The 21,730-nt window shown below is 39.0% G+C and overlaps 1 protein-coding gene across 1 annotated transcript in view; it reads left to right on the top strand.

Annotated features, from left to right (window-relative positions):
- Window positions 1–21,730, top strand: part of ecpas (Ecm29 proteasome adaptor and scaffold) — a 142,561-nt gene that overhangs the window by 12,213 nt on the left and 108,618 nt on the right. Inside the window, exons 3-6 of the mRNA XM_073048596.1 lie at window positions 920–1,036; window positions 4,670–4,788; window positions 17,453–17,602; window positions 20,585–20,738. Of these exons, the coding sequence (XP_072904697.1) occupies window positions 920–1,036; window positions 4,670–4,788; window positions 17,453–17,602; window positions 20,585–20,738 (540 nt within the window). The remainder of the gene's footprint in view (window positions 1–919; window positions 1,037–4,669; window positions 4,789–17,452; window positions 17,603–20,584; window positions 20,739–21,730) is intronic.

Raw genomic sequence — 21,730 nt, forward strand, 5'->3', positions numbered from 1 at the left:
CCAACAAACTGATTAATTCATGCTGACACAACTGTATTTCTATGTTATATTGACTGCCTGTTGTACATACTATTTATTATAAATTACTATAAATTGCACATTGCACATTTAGCCGGAGATTTAATGTAAGGATTTTTATTCCTCATGTGTATGAAGGATGTAATTAATAAAGTCAATTCAATTCAATGCTGATGTTGTACATCAGGTGATATGGAAACCGATAGCTTTGACTAATCTATCTGAAGGTCCACGTGAGTAATTGGTAGGGTATACCGATCTTTTTGCAGAGCCAAATGTAACTGGTCTTGAGGGAAAGGAGAAAAGGTGGCGTTTTCTATCATTATCATTTACATGAAGCTGGAGGGAAAAAAGACTCTGCAATGCCTATTTAATGAAATACTGCTGGGCTCTGAATAACATTTGCCCTCTAGAATGGAATCATTTTTTGACTTCCCTAAAGATTGTTAAGTTGAAAATTTGCGGCACTTTGACAGTTTCATTGCAATTTTTTTTCTGATGATAGCAATTTATTATTTCCAGATCTCTTGAATGAAGTTCAAAATTTTAAACAGCTTTAGTAGGATTTGAATTTGCCATCTCTAGATTATTAAATTAGCTTGCCTGCGTTGTTACATTAGCAACATAGCTGCCATACCATATACTGTATATTGTCCATATGGCTTTGTTTTACACAATTATTATGCATTTGAATAGGTTACTTGCATTTTAATTTTTTATAAATATGCAGGTTTAAATTTAGTTGTGAAAACTGGGACTGTGGTATTGTCATGAAAATGAATTGTTCAGAATATGGATATTTGTGGCTGATCACCTAATGGCAAACAGATGGAAGGTTGTTCAAAAAACTGATTTTTTTTCAAAATGCACAGTAAATGGTTGCTCTGTATTTAAAATTCAGGTCATGGAACTATTGGTTCACCTCAACAAGCGAATTAAAAGTCGACCCAAAATACAGTTGCCAGTGGAAACACTCCTGGTTCAGTATCAGGATCCTGCTGCTGTTTCATTTGTCACGGTTAGTACCTACCTGATTTATATTTAATATCTTTTGTAGATTATAGCTTCTGACAATGTTAGCAAATTAAAGTTTTATAATGTACTGGGAATGTGTTGAAGGTTGAGTGAAAATAAAAGGAATTTGAGTCTAGTACATTTTGTATAATGTTACATTGGTTTCATATTTTTTAAATTTGAGAATGCAAACAGTAAATCATGATTTTGTGTTAGTGCTACATTGTGTCAATGGTTATTTAGAGGATTTGAGAATAAAATCCCATAAATAACCATGGAATTAGTATAATTTCTAATTAGGAATGTTATTTGAAGTTAAAAAGACTTTGAAAATGTTGTAAATCATAGAGCATAAAACAGTGCAGCACCGGAACAGGCCCTTCAGCCGATGCAGCTAAAAAGTAAATCAAAAACCCACAAGAACTAATCCCTTCTATCTACACAGTGTCCACATCCCTCCACCTTCCTCACATTCAGTAATTTCTACAAGGATACCCAACAGAATGTTTCACACCTGCTAATAGATTCCATCTGATTAATCTGTTATTATACTCTTACTCAATATCTATATAACAAAGTTGTTGAGATTCTCTGTCTGCTTATTCCCGATAATCTGCATGCAGATCTTGGGTCTGGTAGACAGAGGGCCATTATTTAAATTGTTCAATATTTTTAAGTGATTTTATTTTTACCTTTAAATTTTGGTATTTTGTTGTTTTTCATAATCTTACTGCTTTTAAATGTCATGGTGCTGTGGATAATAGTGTTGCTTCCTTGATGGATGGGAAATTTGTGCCATGATTTTGCAATATTTTGCAATCAAAAGGGTTTTCTTAGCAGTTTCATGAGTGGGACTTGCCCCCTATTAATTATATTGTGCAGTACAAGTTAAGAACATTTTCAACAAGCAAGTTTGGTTGTCTTGATTCAAACCAGGTAACTGCTATAACTCATAATTCTGGACAGTGAATGGAAGCAGACACCGCCATCCCCCAACTTGGCAAAACCCTGTCACTGTGAATGAGACTTAGCTCACCAGATTTGATGTTAGTTTCTGAAGGTTAACAATGGGGACGTCAGGAATGTATGAAAGACACCAAAATCTACTCCGCTTAAGAATGCTGAAAAACATGAAATAAACAAATTTGATTATCTTGGAAATTGAAGTCATTTCCTTGAAATAACTTAATGACATCCTCAGAAAAATAGTAACATCAGAGATTTTACATTTATTGCACATTTTTGATACAAACATCCGCAGAACCAACGTTTAAGAACACATTAAATGTAATCAAAACTATTTGAAAATTAATTTAATTTTTTATTTAATGTTGCTTTTTAAAAATGTAATAAGTGCCAGAAATAGATGCAAGAGTAGACCCAATGGTCTCAAGAAATTTGTGCTCAAGTGATCCTTTATTTTGAAACAATTCTTCCTAATTCTAGGTTTCCTCACTAGGTGAAGCATCTTCTTAGCACCTACCTCATCAAGCCAAGTTAGAACTTTGTGTCAGTAAAACCACTTTAAATCTTAAGTTTTGAATATAGATCCAAACTTGGTTAAGCTTTCCATATTAGACATGGGATTTTAAAGTCAACCTAACTACTTAACATATTTCTGATGGCTCACATTTCATTCAATTAAGGTACAAGAAGTTAAATTTCCATAATTTAAAAGTTGCCCATTACATCCCAAAAAAATCTAAAGCTGGCCATGATGCTGTTTCCAAATGCCTCATGGCCGTATTTGGTCAGCCTTGGATCAGCTACCACCTACCTTTGTAAGTGTGTTGTATAACTGGGAATCCCATACTAATGTATAAAACCCAAACATCCGAATTACCCATATATATCACCAGAGAGCACTTGCTGATTGGAGTTGAAACTTATGTTGCTTCCCAACATTTAGACCGCCTTTTGCTAGGTGTTTGTGTGCCAAGTTAGAGAACGTTAATTAGATGGTTACTTGCATTTTGTGATTAAATTGAGTTTATATAGCTAATGTTTCAAAATGTTTACTGATACTTTAAATGCATATTTTAATTACTTATTATTTCTTAAAATAGGTTAATAGTATATGTAATTTTAATTCACCTTTGAATTTCAGAGATGTGTTATGAACCCCATAACTGGGTGACTTACCAGCAAAGATAGAGATGTCCGTTGAAGTCTGATGATACTATTTTTAACAGTATTTATTAGTAAAAATACACAAAAATAATATCAATGCAAATATACAGATAATATACATCGTCAATACTAAACCTAAAAGTGCGGGTATAATAATAATCAATAAGAAATAAGCTCTATCGTTGTGTAGGGGATAATGTATTGTCTGATGGAAATATAAAGTTCACTGCAGTTCACACAAGCTGCCATCTTTTTGGTTGTCGCTGTGTTGCACTTCGTTGGAGAGAGAGAGAGAGAGAATGGGAGCATTTACTGCTACAGGTTTTTCCAACCTTCCTTTATGATTTCGATCCGTCGGGTGTCTTGTTGTCGTGGCCGTTCAATTGTGACCTCTCCTTTAGCTAAACCATTCTTCCGTGGTGAGCCCGCCACCCCAGGCAAGGGAGGACGCACACGAGCCCCCACCGGCTTTCGCTATAAAACGCTGTCACGGGATTTCTAGCATTTCTCCTGGTGCATCTAAAGGGGTGTTCCCCAGACCCCTCTTTTATCCTTACTCACGGGGTCTCAGATGTCAGTCAGGTTGGGATGATGCAATCCCTCAACCAGACCACTCTGGTTGTCCCCTGAGGGGTTTCAATGAATAGTACAGTACTCAATACACAATTCCTTCTCCAAGAGACAATAGCAGTAGTCAGTGGTTCCGTTCCGCTGATGTCAGGAGACATTCCACCTGGTTGTGTATTCTGGGTGTCTCTCTCTCATTTCCTGGGTCTCAGACCCGAAATAATAGCGATCTTGCGATTCTCAAAAAGGAGGGGGGGGCGACTTTGTACCCTTCGGCCCCTCAGAGTTGCTCCACCTTCGTAACAGATGTTGCAAGCATTCAATTTTCATTATTTTTATCAGTCGTTAAGACCAGGACATGTTTTAGCCAGATGTTAAAGCAATTAGGCTGGAAACTAGTTTATGAAAGATGTGGTGTATGATTCAGCTGACCTTAGTTGGTGGTGCATTACCTTTGATCTCTGTTCATCAGAAGTTGAGACAACAAAATCAGCCACTCTGTACACTCCTAATCTCTGGCTTTCATACCTTGTTAGAAAATGGACTGGTGATGCTGGGTGAGAATGGTTCAGACACCATGTCCTCTGCAATCAGATGCTTATTTAACCACCTGCTTAAAAAAATAACCCTACAGCAATATGAAAAAAACCTGGAGGTGGCATATTGGAATTAGATGTTTGATATTGGCACTGGAATGTTTTTGAAGAATGAAGTGGAAATATGAACTAGAGAACATTTTCAGTTTTGTAACATTAATGGGGATTACTGATTTTTGGAAAAAGCCAAGCAGTCTGCTCTACTTGTGTCTCAAAATGCAGTTCATTTTATGAGTAAGGCCTCTGGTTATTAAGCAGAAAGTTTTGGACTTTGTTGAAAGAGAAGGTTATCAAGGTTTTAATAGATGCCTTATTAAATATATTTATATCTCTTTAAATTACAGAATTTTACTATAATATATATCAAGATGGGGTATCCACGCTTATCCTTGGAGAAACAATGTGAATTGGCACCTTCCTTGGTTACTGCAATGGAAAGCAAACCTCAGCCACAGCAGGACAGGTACAACATTTATTACTGTTCCAGCTTTGTCTAGGGTAGAATCACACACACATAAACTTCCCTTCAGTTTACCACAGCTGTGTCAACCATTAGGTAACCATCAATACCAGTCCAACATTTAGCATTTGATCCATAATCTGTATGTCATGCAATTCAAGTGTTGATTGAAATGTTGAGAGAGTATCTGCCTCCTCCACCTGCCCAGCAGGCAGGCAGTCTATTTGTGGTTCCACCCACCTTCTCAGTTTAAAAAGAACTAAAACAGCTTAAAAAAATAGGAAAATGACAGGAATATTTCCTACGTATTTTGTTAAGGGTTCTGAATGACCACGTATATGAAACTAACCTATCTTAAATAGCTTTTAATCCTTTTATGAACTTAAAAGACAAGGATCATTTGTAGTATCATTTTGTACATTTTTCTGTCAAGCCATGTTCTTTGTGAATGCTGGTGAGAAGTTAATTAAGAAAGTTGAGTGTGCTCATCACTGGTAATATTGCATTTGATGAGGTGTCTTTTAAACTTAACTAGATGTCGTGGTTTGGAAATTTATTGCCTCTACCATGCTCTATATTACTAATAAAGCTTCAAGGTTTATTAAGTTAACAAGCAATTTATTTTCAGGAAGTGAATCATTTTCCCAGCATCCTAAAAATTACATGAAATGTCAGAGCTCTTATTCTCTCTCTACCTCATGAAACAAAGTATGATTTTAAAAACTCCCTTTTTCAACTGAATGTTTTGTGAAACTGTCAGATTGGATATTTTGTTCATCATGAATTAATATTTGCATAGTAGGTTACTTCTATTAAGACAATGTTGGAGGACAGAGAGCTAAGTTACTTGGTGTCAGCTTAGTTTTCTGAATAGTACTTTTAGTTCATTGTAAGTAGAGCGTATGCACTTTAATAAAGCAAAACTGCATTCCCAGATGTGTTTTTCTGATTATATTTTGAATGAAGCCATTGATTCCCTGTCTAGTTAGATAAAATTGTTACGTACCCCATAACGAGTTAAAAAGGACCAGCAGAAATGGACACACCTGGAGTCTGAGTCTTCCGTTATAAACTCTATTAGTAACTATGTGAATAAAGTACTATAAAACAAGATAAGGTAAACAGATTAGCAAAGTATATGCATATATATAGGTGAGTAAATAAGGTTCCCAAGCTTCCTCAGCTCAGGTGATTAGGTGGTACAGTCTTACAGTGGTATGGTAAGTAATCAGTTCTGTTCTGTAATTTGATTTGAGTAGAGTTGGAGAGAGAGAGATAGAGAGTTGGTTTGTCTTCCCAACGCCGATGCCGATCCTCCACGTCATCCTCTTGCTCCCGAAACTTACAGTCACTGACTGGGACCACAAAAAGAGGATGCCATCTTCTGTGGTGGAGTTATCAACCCAGACCAGGATTAAGCACACTGATAGCTCCCCACCGGTCACCCTTTTGTCCACACTGTGAGCAAAACCCCACCCTTGTCATGGGTACACAAAGCTCACCAGTGTCCTCCTTGCCTCTGGCATCGTGTGTCTAATTAAAAAGTCGACTGACTGCATATATCTCCAACGGCTGAACACGAGCAGTCCATCATATAGCTCTGCCTTTCAGTTTCCAAGGCAACTCACAGACTTTCTCTCTCTCCCTGCTGCTGAATAAGCACACAAGCTGTTCACTCCCTCTCTCCCTTGTTAAAGGAACAGTCCACTATAGAATAATCCTTCAGATCTCGTCACAGAAATGTCCTTGTTTTATTTGAAGAAAAGTACCATAATAGCTTTTCCTGAATTGAGTGTGTACTTTCAGGCTCCTGTACCACCTCCCTGATGGTAGCAATGAGAAGAGGGCATGTCCTGGGTGATGGGGTCCTTAATGATGGACACCGCCTTTTTGAGGCATTGTTCCTTGAAGATGTCCTAGATAATGATGGAACTGACTGAGTTTACAACTTCCTGCAGCATATTTCGATGCCCCCCCCCCAATAACAGACAATGATATAGCCAGTTGAGAGTCAACTCCACATCTTTAGAAATTTGCGACTGTCTTTGGTAACCTACCAAATTTTACTCAAACTACTAATGAAATATAGCAACTGGTGTTCCTTCTTTGTAAGTCTGTCAATATGTTGGGCCCAGGATAGATCCTCAGAGATGTTGACACCCAGGAAATTGAAATTGCTCACTGCCTCCACTTCTGATCCCTCAGTGAGGACTGTTGTGTGTTCCTTCACCTTACCTTTTCTGAAGTCCACAATCAGTTCTTTGATCTTACTGATGTTGAGTTCAAGGTTGTTGCTGTGACACCAGTCAACCAGCTGATCTATCTCACTCCTGTACACCTTCTCATCACCATCTGATATTCTACAAACAATAGTTGTGTAGTCAGTAAATATATAGATGGCTTTTGATCTGAGCCAAGCCACACAGTTGTAGCTGTAGAAAGAGTAGAGCTCTGTGCTAAGCACACATCCTTGAAGTATGCCAATGTTGATTATCAGTGAGGTGGAGATGTTATTACTTATTCACACAGACTAGTTTTCCATTGAGGAAGTCGAGCATCCAGTTGCAGAAGGAGGTATAGAGGCCCAGGTTTTGGAGTTTGGTATTAGACTCCCCCAATATAAGAAACATTCTCTCCACAACCACCTTATCTAGGTATTTCAAAATTTGATAGGTTCCAATGAAGTTCCTACTCATTCTTCTAAACTCCGCTGAGTACAGGCCCAGAGCCATCAAACACCCTTCAAAGGTTAACCTTTTCATTTGCAGAATCATTCTTGTGAACTTCCTTTAGATCCTCTCCAATGCCAATATTTCATAGATAAGGGGCCTAAAACTGCTCTCAATACTTAAACTGCAGTATGACCAATATCTTCTTTTCTTTTTCAATCCTTTTATTAATATCAACATGATAAGATTGATACATAGTTATTGGGACTACAAAATTACAAAATTAAAATGAGCACAAAAGGATATATAAGCAATAAGTACAATGTAGTTAAGTCTTCCCAAATCATACGTGATACAAATATAATATAGACAAGACAAAAAAAACTAGTTATATCAATATATAAAAAAACAAAAAGAGAAAAAGAAAAAAAATTATTACCCCAAAAAACAAGAACTAATCTAACAAACTAACCACTAACTAATAGAAAAAAGAAAAGAAAAAAAAATGGGCTGTTTATAGTGTCTTTAAAAAAAAGACAGAAAATCATCAGTGTCCCCAACTCCGATCCTCTCTGCATATATAAAATCAAAACCAGAAAAAAAATAGGATTGGAACAGGGTCAAATTACATCATGTGAAAATATTGAATGAATGGCCTCCAAGTCTTTTCAAATTTAATGGAAGGATAAATTAGCTTGTTTTTATTCCCACATATATCCTGTATGTGACAGATGTCATTCTGAGATAGCGTCTCTAACTCATGTTTTGGTCATGTCTGTCCTTGGAAAAATATTGGAAAGACATTTTTGATATTATTTCTACGGTATTGAATATTGATTTACAACTTCATCCTATTACTGCAATCTTTGGTTTACCAATGATGGAGTCAATTCATTTATCTCCTCTGCTTGTCGGATGATTGCATTCCTTACATTAATGGCCAAAAGATCTATTTTGTTGAATTTGAAAGAAATTAATCCCCCTACCACATTTCACTGGTTTTCTCAAACTATGTTATGTTTAAATTTGGAAAAAATTAAGTGTCATATGACTAATATCTTTTAAAACCTCAGCATTACATGCTTGCTTTTATATGCAAGTCTTCTGGAAATAAATGCTAGCATGGTATTTGTCTTCCTGATCATTGATTCAACCTACATGAGGCCTCCCAACTTCTTTTGCACCTTTGATTTCTTGAATTTTCTCCCTGTTAAGAAAATACTCTACCCCTTTATTCCTTCTACCAAAATGCATGTCCATGTACTCTACACTACATTCCATCTGTCACTTTTTTGTCCATTCTCCTAATCTGTCTAAGTTCTTCTGCATACTCCATGCTTTCTCAACACCTGTCTTCGTATTGGCTGCAAACATGACCACTGAGCCATCAGTTGACATCCTGGTCATTGACATATAATGTGAAAAGAAGCAGTCCTAACACCTACCTCTGTGGAACACCACTGGTCACTGGCAGCCAACCAGAAAAGGCCCCCCATTATTCCCACTCTTTGCTTCCTGCCGGTAAGCTAATTTCTATCCATGATGATATCTTTCCTGTACCATGGGCTCTTGTTAAGCAGCCTCACGTGCAGTGCCTTGTCAAAGGCCTTCTGAAAATCCACTGACTCTCCTTTGTCAATCTTGCTTGTTATTTCCTCAAAGAATTCCAACTGATTTGTCAGGCGAGAACTCCCTTTAAGGCAGGCATGTTGGCTTTAGTCTATTTTATCATGTGCCGCCAAGTACTCCAAAATCTCATCTTTAATAATGGACTCCAACGTCTTCCCAACCACTGAAGTCAGACTAGTAGTCTATGACTCCTTTTGCCTTCCTCCCTTAAAGAGTGCAGTGACATTTGCAATTTTCCAGTCTGCTGGAATCATATGAGAATCTAGTGATTATTGAATGATCACTACTAATGCCATACAATCTCTTCAGCTTTCAGAACCTAGTGTTCAGGGGGATCCAGGTGTCTACCTTTTAGCTTCCCAAGTGCCTTCTTAATAATAGCAACTGCACTCACTTCTGTCCCTGACACTAGAATCTCTGGCGTACTGCTGGTGTGACTGATGCAAAATACTCAAGTTCATCCGTCATTTCTTTGTCCCTCATAACTACCTCTCCAGTATCATTTTACAGCAGTCCAACATCTACTGTCATGTTTCTTTTACTCTTTATATATCAGAAAAAACCGTGGATATCCTCATTGATATTATTGGTTAGTTTACCTTCATACTTAATCTTTTCTCTCTTACTGCTTTTTTAGTTGCCTTCTGTTGGGTTTTAAAAGTGTCACAATCTTCTAGCTTCCCATTAATTCTTGCTGTATTATATGCTCTGTCTTTTGTTTTTATGCTATCTAAGATTTTCCTTGTCAGCCATGGTTGTCTTTTCTCCCTTTAGAATACTACATCTTTGGTATGTATTTGTCTTGCACCTTTTAAATTGCTCCGAGAAACTCCAGCCTTTGCTGCTCTGCCATCATTTCTGCTGGTGTCTCCTTCCAATCAACTTTAGCCAGCTCCTCTCTCCTGCCTCTGTAGTTGCCTTTATTCCTCTGTAATACTGATACATCTGATTTTTAATTTCTCTCAAACTGTAGGGTGAATTCTACCATATTGTGGTCATTTTCTCCAAAGGGTTCCTGTACCTTAAACTCCGTAATGAAGAATCCTCTTTCAGTTATGACTCATTGATACCCACAACATCATACCTGCCAATCTTTAACTAGGCTACAAGATCATCTACCTTATTCTGTATACTGCGTGCATTCAAATATCACACCTTTAGTCCTGTATCCTCACACTTTCCAATTTTCCCCTCAGGTTACACTTCAACTCATCTCACTGTCTGCAATCTTGCCCTATCATATGCCTGTCTTTCCTCAGTCTCATCGCACAATCCATCTGATTGTATGCTGCTTGCATCATCCTCAGCCCTATCACTTGGTTCCTATTCCCCTGCCAATTAATTTAAACTCTCCCCAACAGCTGTAGCAAACCTGTCTGAAAGCTTATTGGTCCCCTCAAGCTTGGATGTAACCGGTCCTTTTAATACAGGTTATACTTGCCCTGCAAGAGATCCCTATGATCCAGAAATCTGAAACCCTACTCCTGCATCAATTCTTCAGCCACACATTCATCTGCCAAATCATCCTATTCTTTTCCATACTGGCACATGGCACAGACAGCAATCCAGAGATTACTACCCTTGAGGTCCTACTTTTCAGCATTCTATCTAACACCCTATATTTTCCCTTCACCTCATCACTTTTTCTATCTGCCATTTGTACCAGTATGTGCCACAACTTCCAGCTGTTCACCCTACCCATTTAAAATGCTGTAGACCTGATCCCAGACATCCCTGACCCAGCACCTGAGAAACAACACATCATCCAGGTGTCACTTTCACATCCACAGAATCTCCTGTCCTGCTTCTCTAAGTATGGAATCCTCTGTCACAACTGTTCTTCTCTTCTTCCCCCCACCCCTTTCCCTTCTGAGCCAGAGTCAGACAGAGTGCCAGATACCCAGTCGCTGCAGCTTCCCGTCCCCTGCCCAATAGTACCAAAAGTGGTACACTTGTATTTGAGGGGAACAGCCACAGGCATACTCTCCACTGGCTGTCTATTTCTTTTCCCTCTCTTAATAGTCATCCAACTACCTGCCTCCTGCAACTTTGGGGTGATTACCTCCCTGTAGCTCTTATCTATCATCTCCTCATTCTGCTATATGAACTGAAGGTCATCCAGCTGCAGCTCTGGTTCCTTAACACAGAATGAGGTTTAATCTGAATCAGGTTTAATACCACTGACATATATCATGAAATTAGTTGTTTGTGGCATCAGCACATTGGAATACATAAGAATTTTTAAAAGCTATAGTTACAATAAGAAATACGTATAAAAATTACACTAAAGTAAGTAGTGCAAAAAGAGCAAAACAAAGTGAGGTAGTGTTCATGGGTTTATTCAGAATTCTGATGTTCCTGAGATGTTTTGTTTTCAGGCTCTTCCTCTTTTCATTGCTACCATCAAGGAGTCCTGGGTGATGAGGGACCTAGATGATGAATGCTCACTTTGTGAAGCATCGTCGTTTGAAGATATTCTTCAAGTTGGGGAGGCTAGTGCTCATGATAGAGCTGGCTGAGTCTACAACTTTCTGCAGCTTTTCCAATCCTGTACAGTGGCCCGTCCATATCAGCTGGTGGTGCAACCAGTTAGAATGCTCTCCATGGTATATCTATAGAAATTTGTGAGTGTCTTTGGTGACATACTAAGTCTCCTCAAACTCCTAATGAAATATAGCAGCTGTCATAACTCCTTTGTATTTGCATCAAATATGTTGGACCCCGGATAGATTTTCAGAGATGTTGACATGCAGAAACTTGAAATGATTCACTTTTTCTGCTGCTGATCTGATGATGAGGACTAGTGTGTGTTACCTTTACTTGCCCTTCCTGAAGTCCATAATAATTTCTTTGGTGTTACTGATGTTGATTGCAAGGTCGTTGTGACACCATTCCAACCAAGTGATCTGTCTCACTCCTGTACGCCTCCTTGTAAGCATCTGAAATTCTGCCAACAATAGGTGTGTCATTAACAAATTTATAGATGGTGTTTGAGCTGTGCTTAGCCAGACATTCGTGAGTGTAGAGAGAGTAGGGGAGTAGGCTTAGCATGCATCCTTGAGTTACTCCAATGTTGATTACTAGCAAGGAAGAGATCCACCCTGACTGTGGTCACCCAGTAAGGAAGTAAAGGATCCAGTTGGAAAAGAAAGTACAGAGGCCCTTTTTTTTTTTGGAGCTTGTCGATTAGAACTGAGGATATGATTGTGTAGAATGTTGAGCTGTAATCAATAAACAGTAGCCTGATGTAGGGATCACTATTGCCCAGGCGATCCAAGATCAAATGGAGAGCTAGTGAGATTGTGTCTACTGTAGACTTATTGTGGCGATAGGCAAATTGCAATGGGTCCAGGTCCTTGCTTAAACAGGAGTTGATTCTGGCCGTGACGAACCTTTCAAAGTACTCATCACAGTCGATGTGAGTGCAATTTGGAGATGGTCATTGAGGCAGCACACCCTGTTCTTCTTGAGCACTGGTATGATTGTCACACTTTTGAAACAGGTGGAAGTCTCCAACTGGAGCTGTGAGAGATTGAAGATGTCCTTGAATACTCCAGGTTGGCATAGATTTTCAATGTTCTACCAGGTACACTATCAGGGCCTCGTGCCTTGCAAGGGTTCACCCTCTTTACATATGCTTTGATGTCTGCCTCCAAGACACAGATTGCAGGGTCATCAAATCTGCAGGGATTTGTACATGTGTAACATTATTCTCCCACTCATTAAAGTGTGCATAAAAGACTATGAGCTCATCTGGGAGAGACGCATCACGGTCATTCATGATGTTAGGTTTCACCTTGTAGGAAGTATTGGCCTGCAAACCGTGACAGAGGTGGCCTTCTGCAGGTTGTACCTGGACAACTTGTATAGTTCTGGATCACTAGTCTTAAATGCAACAGAACTAGCCTTCAGCAGACCATGCATCTCCTGGTTCATCCATAGCTTTTGGTTTGGGTATGTCCCAATATGTTCTCAAAGGCACACGCTCATCCATGTATGTCTTAATGAAGTTGGTGACAACTGTGGCGTATTCATCCAGATTCAAAGATGAGTCCCTGAATATTGTCTAGTTCACTGATTCAAATGCAATCTCTAAGGAGATGCACCACAATTCACCTCATGCAGATGTAGTTATCAGGGAGACTGGAGGTCTTTGAGTTCCCACTGTTCACACGAAGTACATATCACTAAATCTGGACCCATTCTCACCACACTAGCTATGTACTAATGGACAAAGAAAGCAAAACAATTTTCCAGAAACTTAGGACCTTCGCCTCTTCTCACATAAGCCTCTTGAACCAAAGCTTGACCACTCACTCACTCTATCGTCGCTCCACTTACAGCTCACGTTATTTATTAGCCTTTGCCAAGTGCTGAATAGACTGCTGTGATTGAAGCCCTCCGAAAAGTCTCTTTTTAAGCTTCGCACCACCTCTCCCACAAGCAAGTGCTCATGATGATAGAAGCCCCATCGAAAAGTCCGAAAGGCACCGAGCTCTTTCTGTTAGGTTACAGATAGAAATAAAATTTCATTTAGGACAAAAGTCTTCTCTCAATGAACAACAAAAAATATTCTATTAACTGTCTGTGAGGTATAAAATTGTACCTACATAGGCCTACGTTGCTATATACACTTCTTAACTTGATCAGGTTTTAAATATTCCGGTCCTTCGTATATATGAAAGGCATTATCCATCAAACATTGATGGATTTTGCAATGAATAATATTTCACACATTTCTAATCTTAGTTTATTGTCTCCAGTTTCTATCTGGGGTATTATTTTCCCGCCTATCCCAGCTAGCAGGCTGATGGTATAATGGGATCAGCAGCAGACTTCGAGACGAATCTGGCCAGCTCCTTACATGCTTTCCATCCATGCTGGGTTAGGCATCGAGCAAGCAACCCAGCCTCATAAAAAAACAGTCAAATGCTATAGAAACAGCAATAATGCTGCCCGATGTGCCACAAGGCGTAAAAGGAACGACCTGCAGCTTCAGCTATTAAATATGTTGTGCACGATTAAATATCAATAGCCTTAGTGTTTCCAAGTATTGAATTCCTGTACACCTCAAGGTGGATATATGTTTGGTATGCTGTAGAATTGTGTAGATTTATATAAATTAGAAACAGGTCACTTGAACCAATTAGTGTGTGTTGGCATTTACATTCTCCAGCTTCTTTCCATTTAATTGCCTTGTTTTCCATCGCTTGGCATGTCTTTCTTTCTCTTTCTCTTCATGTACCTATCAAGTGTTTTTGAATGCATAAAGTTATGTACCACAACAGCTTCCCATGCTAACAAGATGACATTCAAATGAGTTCATGAATAGAGTATTTTTGTGTTATTTCCCTATTGGATTTATTAATAACAATCTTACAAGGACCCTTGCATTGGATTCTTCCACAAATGGAACCATTTTGTCCATAGTTATCCATTCATAATCTTCAAGACATCTGCCCTGTCTTTGGAATTTTCTCGCATGAAACATGATGGAAGGCTTTGAATACTTTTAAAACAGGCAGATTCACTTTTGAAAAGTAAGGGAGCAACAAATTATCATAGGATGCAGAGGTTACGTAGAACATAACATAGAACATAGAATAGTACAGCACATTACAGGCCCTTCGGCCCACAATGTTGTGCGGATCCTCAAACCCTGCTTCCCATATAACCCTCCACCTTAAATTCCTCCATATACCTGTCTAGTAGTCTCTTAAACTTCACTAGTGTATCTGCCTCCACCACTGACTCAGGCAGTGCATTCCACACACCAACCACTCTCTGAGTGAAAAACCTTCCTCTAATATCCCCCTTGAACTTCCCTCCCTTAACCTTAAAACCACGTCCTCTTGTACTGAGCAGTGGTGCCCTGGGGAAGAGGCGCTGGCTATCCACTCTATCTATTCCTCTTAATATCTTGTACACCTCTATCATGTCTCCTCTCATCCTCCTTCTCTCCAAAGAGTAAAGCCCTAGCTCCCTTAACCTCTGATCATAATGCATACTCTCTAAACCAGGCAGCATCCTGGTAAATCTCCTCTGTACCCTTTCCAATGCTTCTACATCCTTCCTATAGTGAGGCGACCAGAACTGGACACGGTCCTCCAAGTGTGGCCTAACCAGAATTTTATAGAGCTGCATCATTACCTCGCGACTCTTAAACTCTATCCCTCGACTTAAGAAAGCTAACACCCCATAAGCTTTCTTAACTACCCTATCTACCTGTGAGGCAACTTTCAGGGATCTGTGGACATGTACCCCCAGATCCCGCTGCTCCTCCACACTACCAAGTATCCTGCCATTTATTTTGTACTCTGCCTTGGAGTTTGTTCTTCCAAGGTGTACCACCTCACACTTCTCCAGGTTGAACTCCATCTGCCACTTCTCAGCCCACTTATGAATCCTATCAATGTCTCTCTGCAATCTTCGACAATCCTCTACACTATCCACAACACCAGCAACCTTTGTGTCGTCTGCAAACTTGCCAAGCCACCCATCTACCCCCACATCCAGGTCGTTAATAAAAATCACAAAAAGTAGAGGTCCCAGAACCGATCCTTGTGGGACACCACTAGTCACAACCCTCCAATCTGAATGTACTCCCTCCACCATGACCCTCTGCCTTCTGCAGGCAAGCCATTTCTGAATCCACCTGGCCAAACTTCCCTGGATCCCATGCCTTCTGACTTTCTGAATAAGCCTACCATGTGGAACCTTGTCAAATGCCTTACTAAAATCCATGTAGATCACATCCACTGCACTACCCTCATTTCAGTACAATTCAGTCAAACAGCATAACAGACTTAAGGGGACAGGTGGCCTATGCCTATTCCTAATTTTACCAAAGCTACTAAATTTCTTGCGTATATATTAGCATTTCATACATCAGCAAGTCATCTTTTCTCAATTGTGATTCTTTTGTCATGGAATATTAGTTTAAGAATTTGCAGGAATGTACATAAATTTCTCATGATTTTGTCATATACACCAGGCTGCAATGAAGTTGCCTATTTGCACAAAGCTCACAGTAAACAGTATACATAGTAATAATAAATACAATTATTGCAGTGATGAGCTTAAGCAACAAAATGGTACAAAGATAGTAGTGCATTCTAAAGTAGTGCAAAATAAAATGCTGAAGTGAGTGACAATAACAGAGTAACCTAGAGAGGTAAATTAATAGTCCAAAGCTGTCCTTAAGTCTGGTAATCTGAGTTTTTAAGCTCCTGTATCTTCTCCCAGAAGGTAGAAGAGAGAAAATGAAATAGGCAGGGTGATCAGCACCCTTGACCATACTATTCGGTGTCCTTAAGCTGCAAATTTTTCCATGTGAGCAGCCATTGTTTGTAACAGCAGCAGACATGAGAAGAACTCTGCAGAGAGTTGATCCTCATAAGGCTGCCTGGCCAGGTGATGTCCCAGGTTGGATATTCCTGGAGTGTGTGTACATCAGCTCACTAACATCTTTATGGACATCTTCAGAACTTCACACATCCAGGCTGCTATCCCCATATGCTTCAAATCAGCCACCATCATCCCTGTACCAAAGAACTCGACACCTCCAGAACTAAACGACTACTACTGACACCAATTATGAGGCTCGATGAACAGCTGGTAATGGTGCACATCTAAAGCTCCATTATTGCCATAGTGGACACTTAGCAATATACTTACTGACAGAACTGCTTTACGACAGATGCAGTAGCATCTGTTATGCAACTGGCTAGGACACACTAAGGAAACAAGGACACTTACGTAAGCGTGCTCTTTCTGGATTTCAGTTTGGCAGTGAACACTATTGGCACTCAAACCTTGGTAAACATACTTCGACTCCTCATTCTAAATACACTACTCTGCAACTGGTGTTTGACTTCTTTACCAACGGTTCTCAGATAGGATAGACACTCTTTCCTCCCATCATCCATAACGTAGGTAGGGCTGTGTTGAGATCATTGCTGCATACTCCGCTCGTGCATGACTGTATAACCAAACATCCAAAAAAACACATTGTCAAGTTTGCTGATGACACAACAGTGACGGGGCTCATCACCAACAATGATGAGACAGCCTACAGAGAGAAGATCGAAGAGCTTGAGGTCTGGTGCTGTGCAAATAACCTCTTCCTCAATGTCAGCTAGGCAAAGGAAACGGTTATGGATTTTAGGAGAACTCACACCACTCATACCCCTCTTTACGTCGGTGGCGCAGCAGTGGAAACTGAGCAGTTTCAAACTCCTGCGAAGTTTATCAAATGACTAAAGATGTTACAGTGTATGGTTGTTTCCATTTTCTATGATTTGAAATGAACATTTATGAGTTAATTACACATTTGCTTATTAGCTGAGAATCTTTGTTTTCTCTTCCAGCCTAATGCAGTTGCTGATTCCAACATTATATCATGTGAAATATCCAGCTGAAAAAACCAAAGGAGCATCTGTTTTCAACTTGGGAGAGAAACCAGAAATTGTTCAGCAGTTATTAGACTTCATGTTGGATGTTCTATTGATGCCTTATGGGTATGTAAAAGAACATATAGAAACAGAAATAGTTTATTTAGTCCCTTTGCATCTGTTCCTCTATTTTATAAAACCATTGATAATCTTTTCCTTCAGTGTTACTTTCCTGGACTAATCCCATATTCCTTGCTATCAAAAGAAATCTATTAATACTTGGACCTTACATCCATTCAGAGTAAAACATTCTGAGTATTTGTTATGCCCTGGGTGAAGATCTTTTATCTCTATCTAAAATGATTGATATCATCTTTATATTATCAGTAAACCTGGAAATTTAGTGCTTGGTTGTCTCATCCACATCATTATACAGGTTATAACTGAGACTACAGCACAAGGTTTTTTGGGCATTCCCTGGGATCACAGCCTCCCAATCTGAAAATTGACCAGTTTCTTCCGAATTCTGTTTTCGATCTGATAACCCTTTTTTAATGCACGCTCGTATATGGCCTCCAATGCCATTTTAGCAAGGTAGGCAGGTCCAAGAGGTTAAGTCACAGGGTAATCTAGTCAACCAGGTTACAGATGACACCAAAATTGGTGCAGAAAATTATCTTGGATTACAACAGGGTTTAGATTAATTGGGAATATTGGCAAAGGAATGGTAAGTGGAATTTAACTCGGACAAGTATGAATTGATGCATTTCGGGAAATTAAATCAGAGTACAACATGCAGTGAATGGCAGAGCCCTGGGGAGTGTTATGGAACAGAGATATCTAGGTGTGCAGATATATAGTTCCATGTAAGAGGTGACACAATTAGACAAGGTGGTGAAGAAAGCACAAGAGTTGGGACATAATATTACAGCGGTATGAGACAATTAAGTGTTGTGTACTGTACTACAGGAAGGATGTGATTAAGACAGTGAGTATTTACAAGGATGTTGCCAGGACTAGAGGATTAAGTTGTAAGGAGGGACTGCTTCCCCTGGAGTGTAGGAGGCTGAGTTGATTTCTAATTGTAGTGATTTATAAAATGATGAGGGGCTTAGGTAAGGTGGATAGTCAACCTTTTTCCATGATAGAGGAGACCAAAGCTAGAGGGCATAGATTTAAGGTGACATGGGAACAATTTAAAGGGACTCAGTGAGCACGTTCATCACGCACAGTTTGGTGGGTATGTACAATAACTTGCCAGAGTATGTAGAAGAGGCAGGTCCAATTAAAACATTTGAAAGCCATTTGGTCAAGGGCATGAATAGGAAGGATTTAGAGGAACGTAGGTCAAATGCAGGCAGATGGGACTAACACAGTCGGGTACTTTGGTCAGCATTGGACAAGTTAGATTGTCAGATAGCTGACCATCTGCTCTAATCTTGTTTAAAAATGTTTTGCACTGGACCCAAAGAAGAAACTTCTGAATAACCAAATACACCACGTTTATTACTTCCCTATTACTATTCTCCTAGTTCTGTCTAAAAATGACATGATTTGTTGAACATAATTTCTCATTCATAAATCCATGTTAAATCTTCCTGCTCCTTCAGTTACTTTCTAATAAATCACTATTGTTTCACAAGAGTTGGTTTTATTATGGAACCAAAGTAGTGAAGTCTCTTTACCAATCTCAGTTAAGATGCATGTTTATTTTACAGCTCTTTTGTGATAACACTGAGTAAAATATTGAGAACCATTCTATCATTCTATCTTGATGAATGAAGATTTTATAATGATTATTAACATATTGATAATGACCCAGAGATGACTGTAGCAAGGAACTATTTCACACATTATTAATTGTAGTAATCACCAAGAAAGCATAGAGAAGCTAAGTGCTGAATGGGAGATGTATTACAATCTGTCAAGTCCATGAGAAGTCCTGTGCATTTTAATGCACTTCTTCATCTAAATTTGAAGCAGTTAGTATTCTTGATAAAGCAGTCTGCTGAGCAGAGCTGGTGTGTGAGTCTTCGCTGTTAACACATGCTGAAGGTATATGAATTGTTAATAAAAATTCAAAAAAAAAACAAGTGAATGACCAGATCTTTTCAGGTATGCTGACTGGAAAAAATAAATATTAGCTAGGAAAGAAGGGATAAATGTCTTGCTTTTCAGACTAATGTATGGTTGGGATATTTTAGCTGGAAAAAGCAGACAGCTCCTCATTTTTACATCTACAAGCTGGCTACATTGCAATCCCCCACTGATGTAGATTCTTGGGCTCCACTGTCTGGATAGGACTTAAAACTTTAACTTTTTGCCTCAGATTGTTGCTGAATCTTGAGGGCCAACCTTGTGATCCTTTTACTCTTCTAATTAAAAGATGTCTTAGCCATGGAAGCCTTTTGTGGCATTGCAGCAATCTTCTCCATTGTTGTCCTAACGAATCAGTTCAAAAATTGTGGGCAGCCCAGTATTCCACAGTGTAGCACGTTTACCTGTGCAGACATAAAGAGAACGTACTTTGCGTATTTTCTGTTCAGGTTTGGAAATTACTCGGTCTCCAAAAATCTCAAAATTAACTCTTTATCTTGTGAATTCTGGCCTTTCAGGTTAGTCTCAAATGGAGCCTGTGTGTCCAGTGTGGGGGTAGCCCAATGGATACTGTGGCCTGAAAGGTCATGAGTTGAATAAATTTGTAAAGTGGTCTCCTGACATTTGTCGTTTTGTTGTATGGAGTGCTTCTGTGGTCATCATGAGGTTTGTTGCACTATAAGTTCATTTTGATAGAAGTCAGAATTTGAGGAAAATCCTTAAAACAATCAAACAGAAATATTTCTCTTTATTTACGCTTTTAGTTTCTTTACCCTTCCAATAGCATTGATCACTGAGTTATGGGTATAAGACAGAAGTTCAGGAAAAATCAAGCTGTCTTGGAATGCATTTATATTTATTTTAATATCTACCAATAAATTCTCTTGCATCTTGTAAGGTTATAGTAGTTTATTGAATCTAAATTCTTCACCCACTTGCTTCTTAAAAAAATCTGCCTGCACAGGCCACCTAAAATAGTTTATTGCATCTGACAGTTGGTTCTTTCTTTAGATTTGTGTTGAGTGAGCCCCAGAGTCGGCCAAGTCAAGGTCCACAGCAAGGGGTCAGTGGTGTTGGGCTTGCTCAGCCACCGCCAGGCATGAGTTCATATGCAGCTAAACGTGTTGTTGGTGATAACCCCTGGACAGCTGAACAATTGGAACAGGTAAAGAGTTTGTATGAATAGATTACCTCAAGCAGTCTTTTGTAATGTACTCCCTCTTTCTAGGCTGTTGTATCTAAATTTATCCACGTTTATCTACAGCTATGGGACTATAATATCATAACCCACTCCTCTGGTTTGCATGTTTCTACAGGTTTTACAGTTGGTCATTATTGATTTTAAACTGGAAAATAATTTTCTTTCCTTACTGTAATATTTCTTATCCACCTAAAAGAAAATAATGTAGCACTTCTAATTGTGTAGTTGGTTTTTGCTGGGAGGGTTTACCTTTCTTCAGATAAGTTACGCTATTGATTGATTTATGAAAATACATTGGTGCAATTAAACTGGCCTTTAAGCATTCTTTCTTGCACCACTACCCCACCACCTTGTACACAACCTTCCCGTCTCACCAGTCTTCTGGAACAGGAACAAGCTTCTTCCATGTATCACAGAGCTCAAACATGAAATGCTAATGAGAGAGTTGTTCTCAAAGCCTGTATGTGACATTATTGGAGACCAACCCTAATTAAAAAGTTTCAGATGAGTAGAGATCGGCAACCAGATCAGGCAAATCATTTTCTTAAGGTGTTGAAATGTTTTCTGTTTGGGGTGGGGGAGAAGATTTGACTGTTTAAATTAATTCCATAAATGGTTTGTCTTTCCATTTTTTTTTTCATGTTTAATCATTGACTTGAATTGACTTTATTTCTTACATCCTTCACATACATGAGGAGTAAAAATCTTTGTCTCCATCTAAATGTGCCATGTGCAATCATAGTAATTTATAATAAATAGAACAGTCAATGTAATATAGAGTACACTCATCAGTGTGAGTTTATCAGTCTGATGGCCTGGTGGGAGAAGCTGTTCCAGAGCCTGTTGGTCCTGGCTTTTATGCTGTGGTGCTACTTCCCAGATGGTAGCAGCTGGAATAAATTGTGGTTGGGATGATTTGGGTCACCAATGATCCTACAGGCCCTTTTTACACATCT

This window comes from Hemitrygon akajei, chromosome 6 (assembly GCF_048418815.1).
Source record: "Hemitrygon akajei chromosome 6, sHemAka1.3, whole genome shotgun sequence".
Taxonomy (NCBI): Eukaryota; Metazoa; Chordata; class Chondrichthyes; order Myliobatiformes; family Dasyatidae; genus Hemitrygon; species Hemitrygon akajei.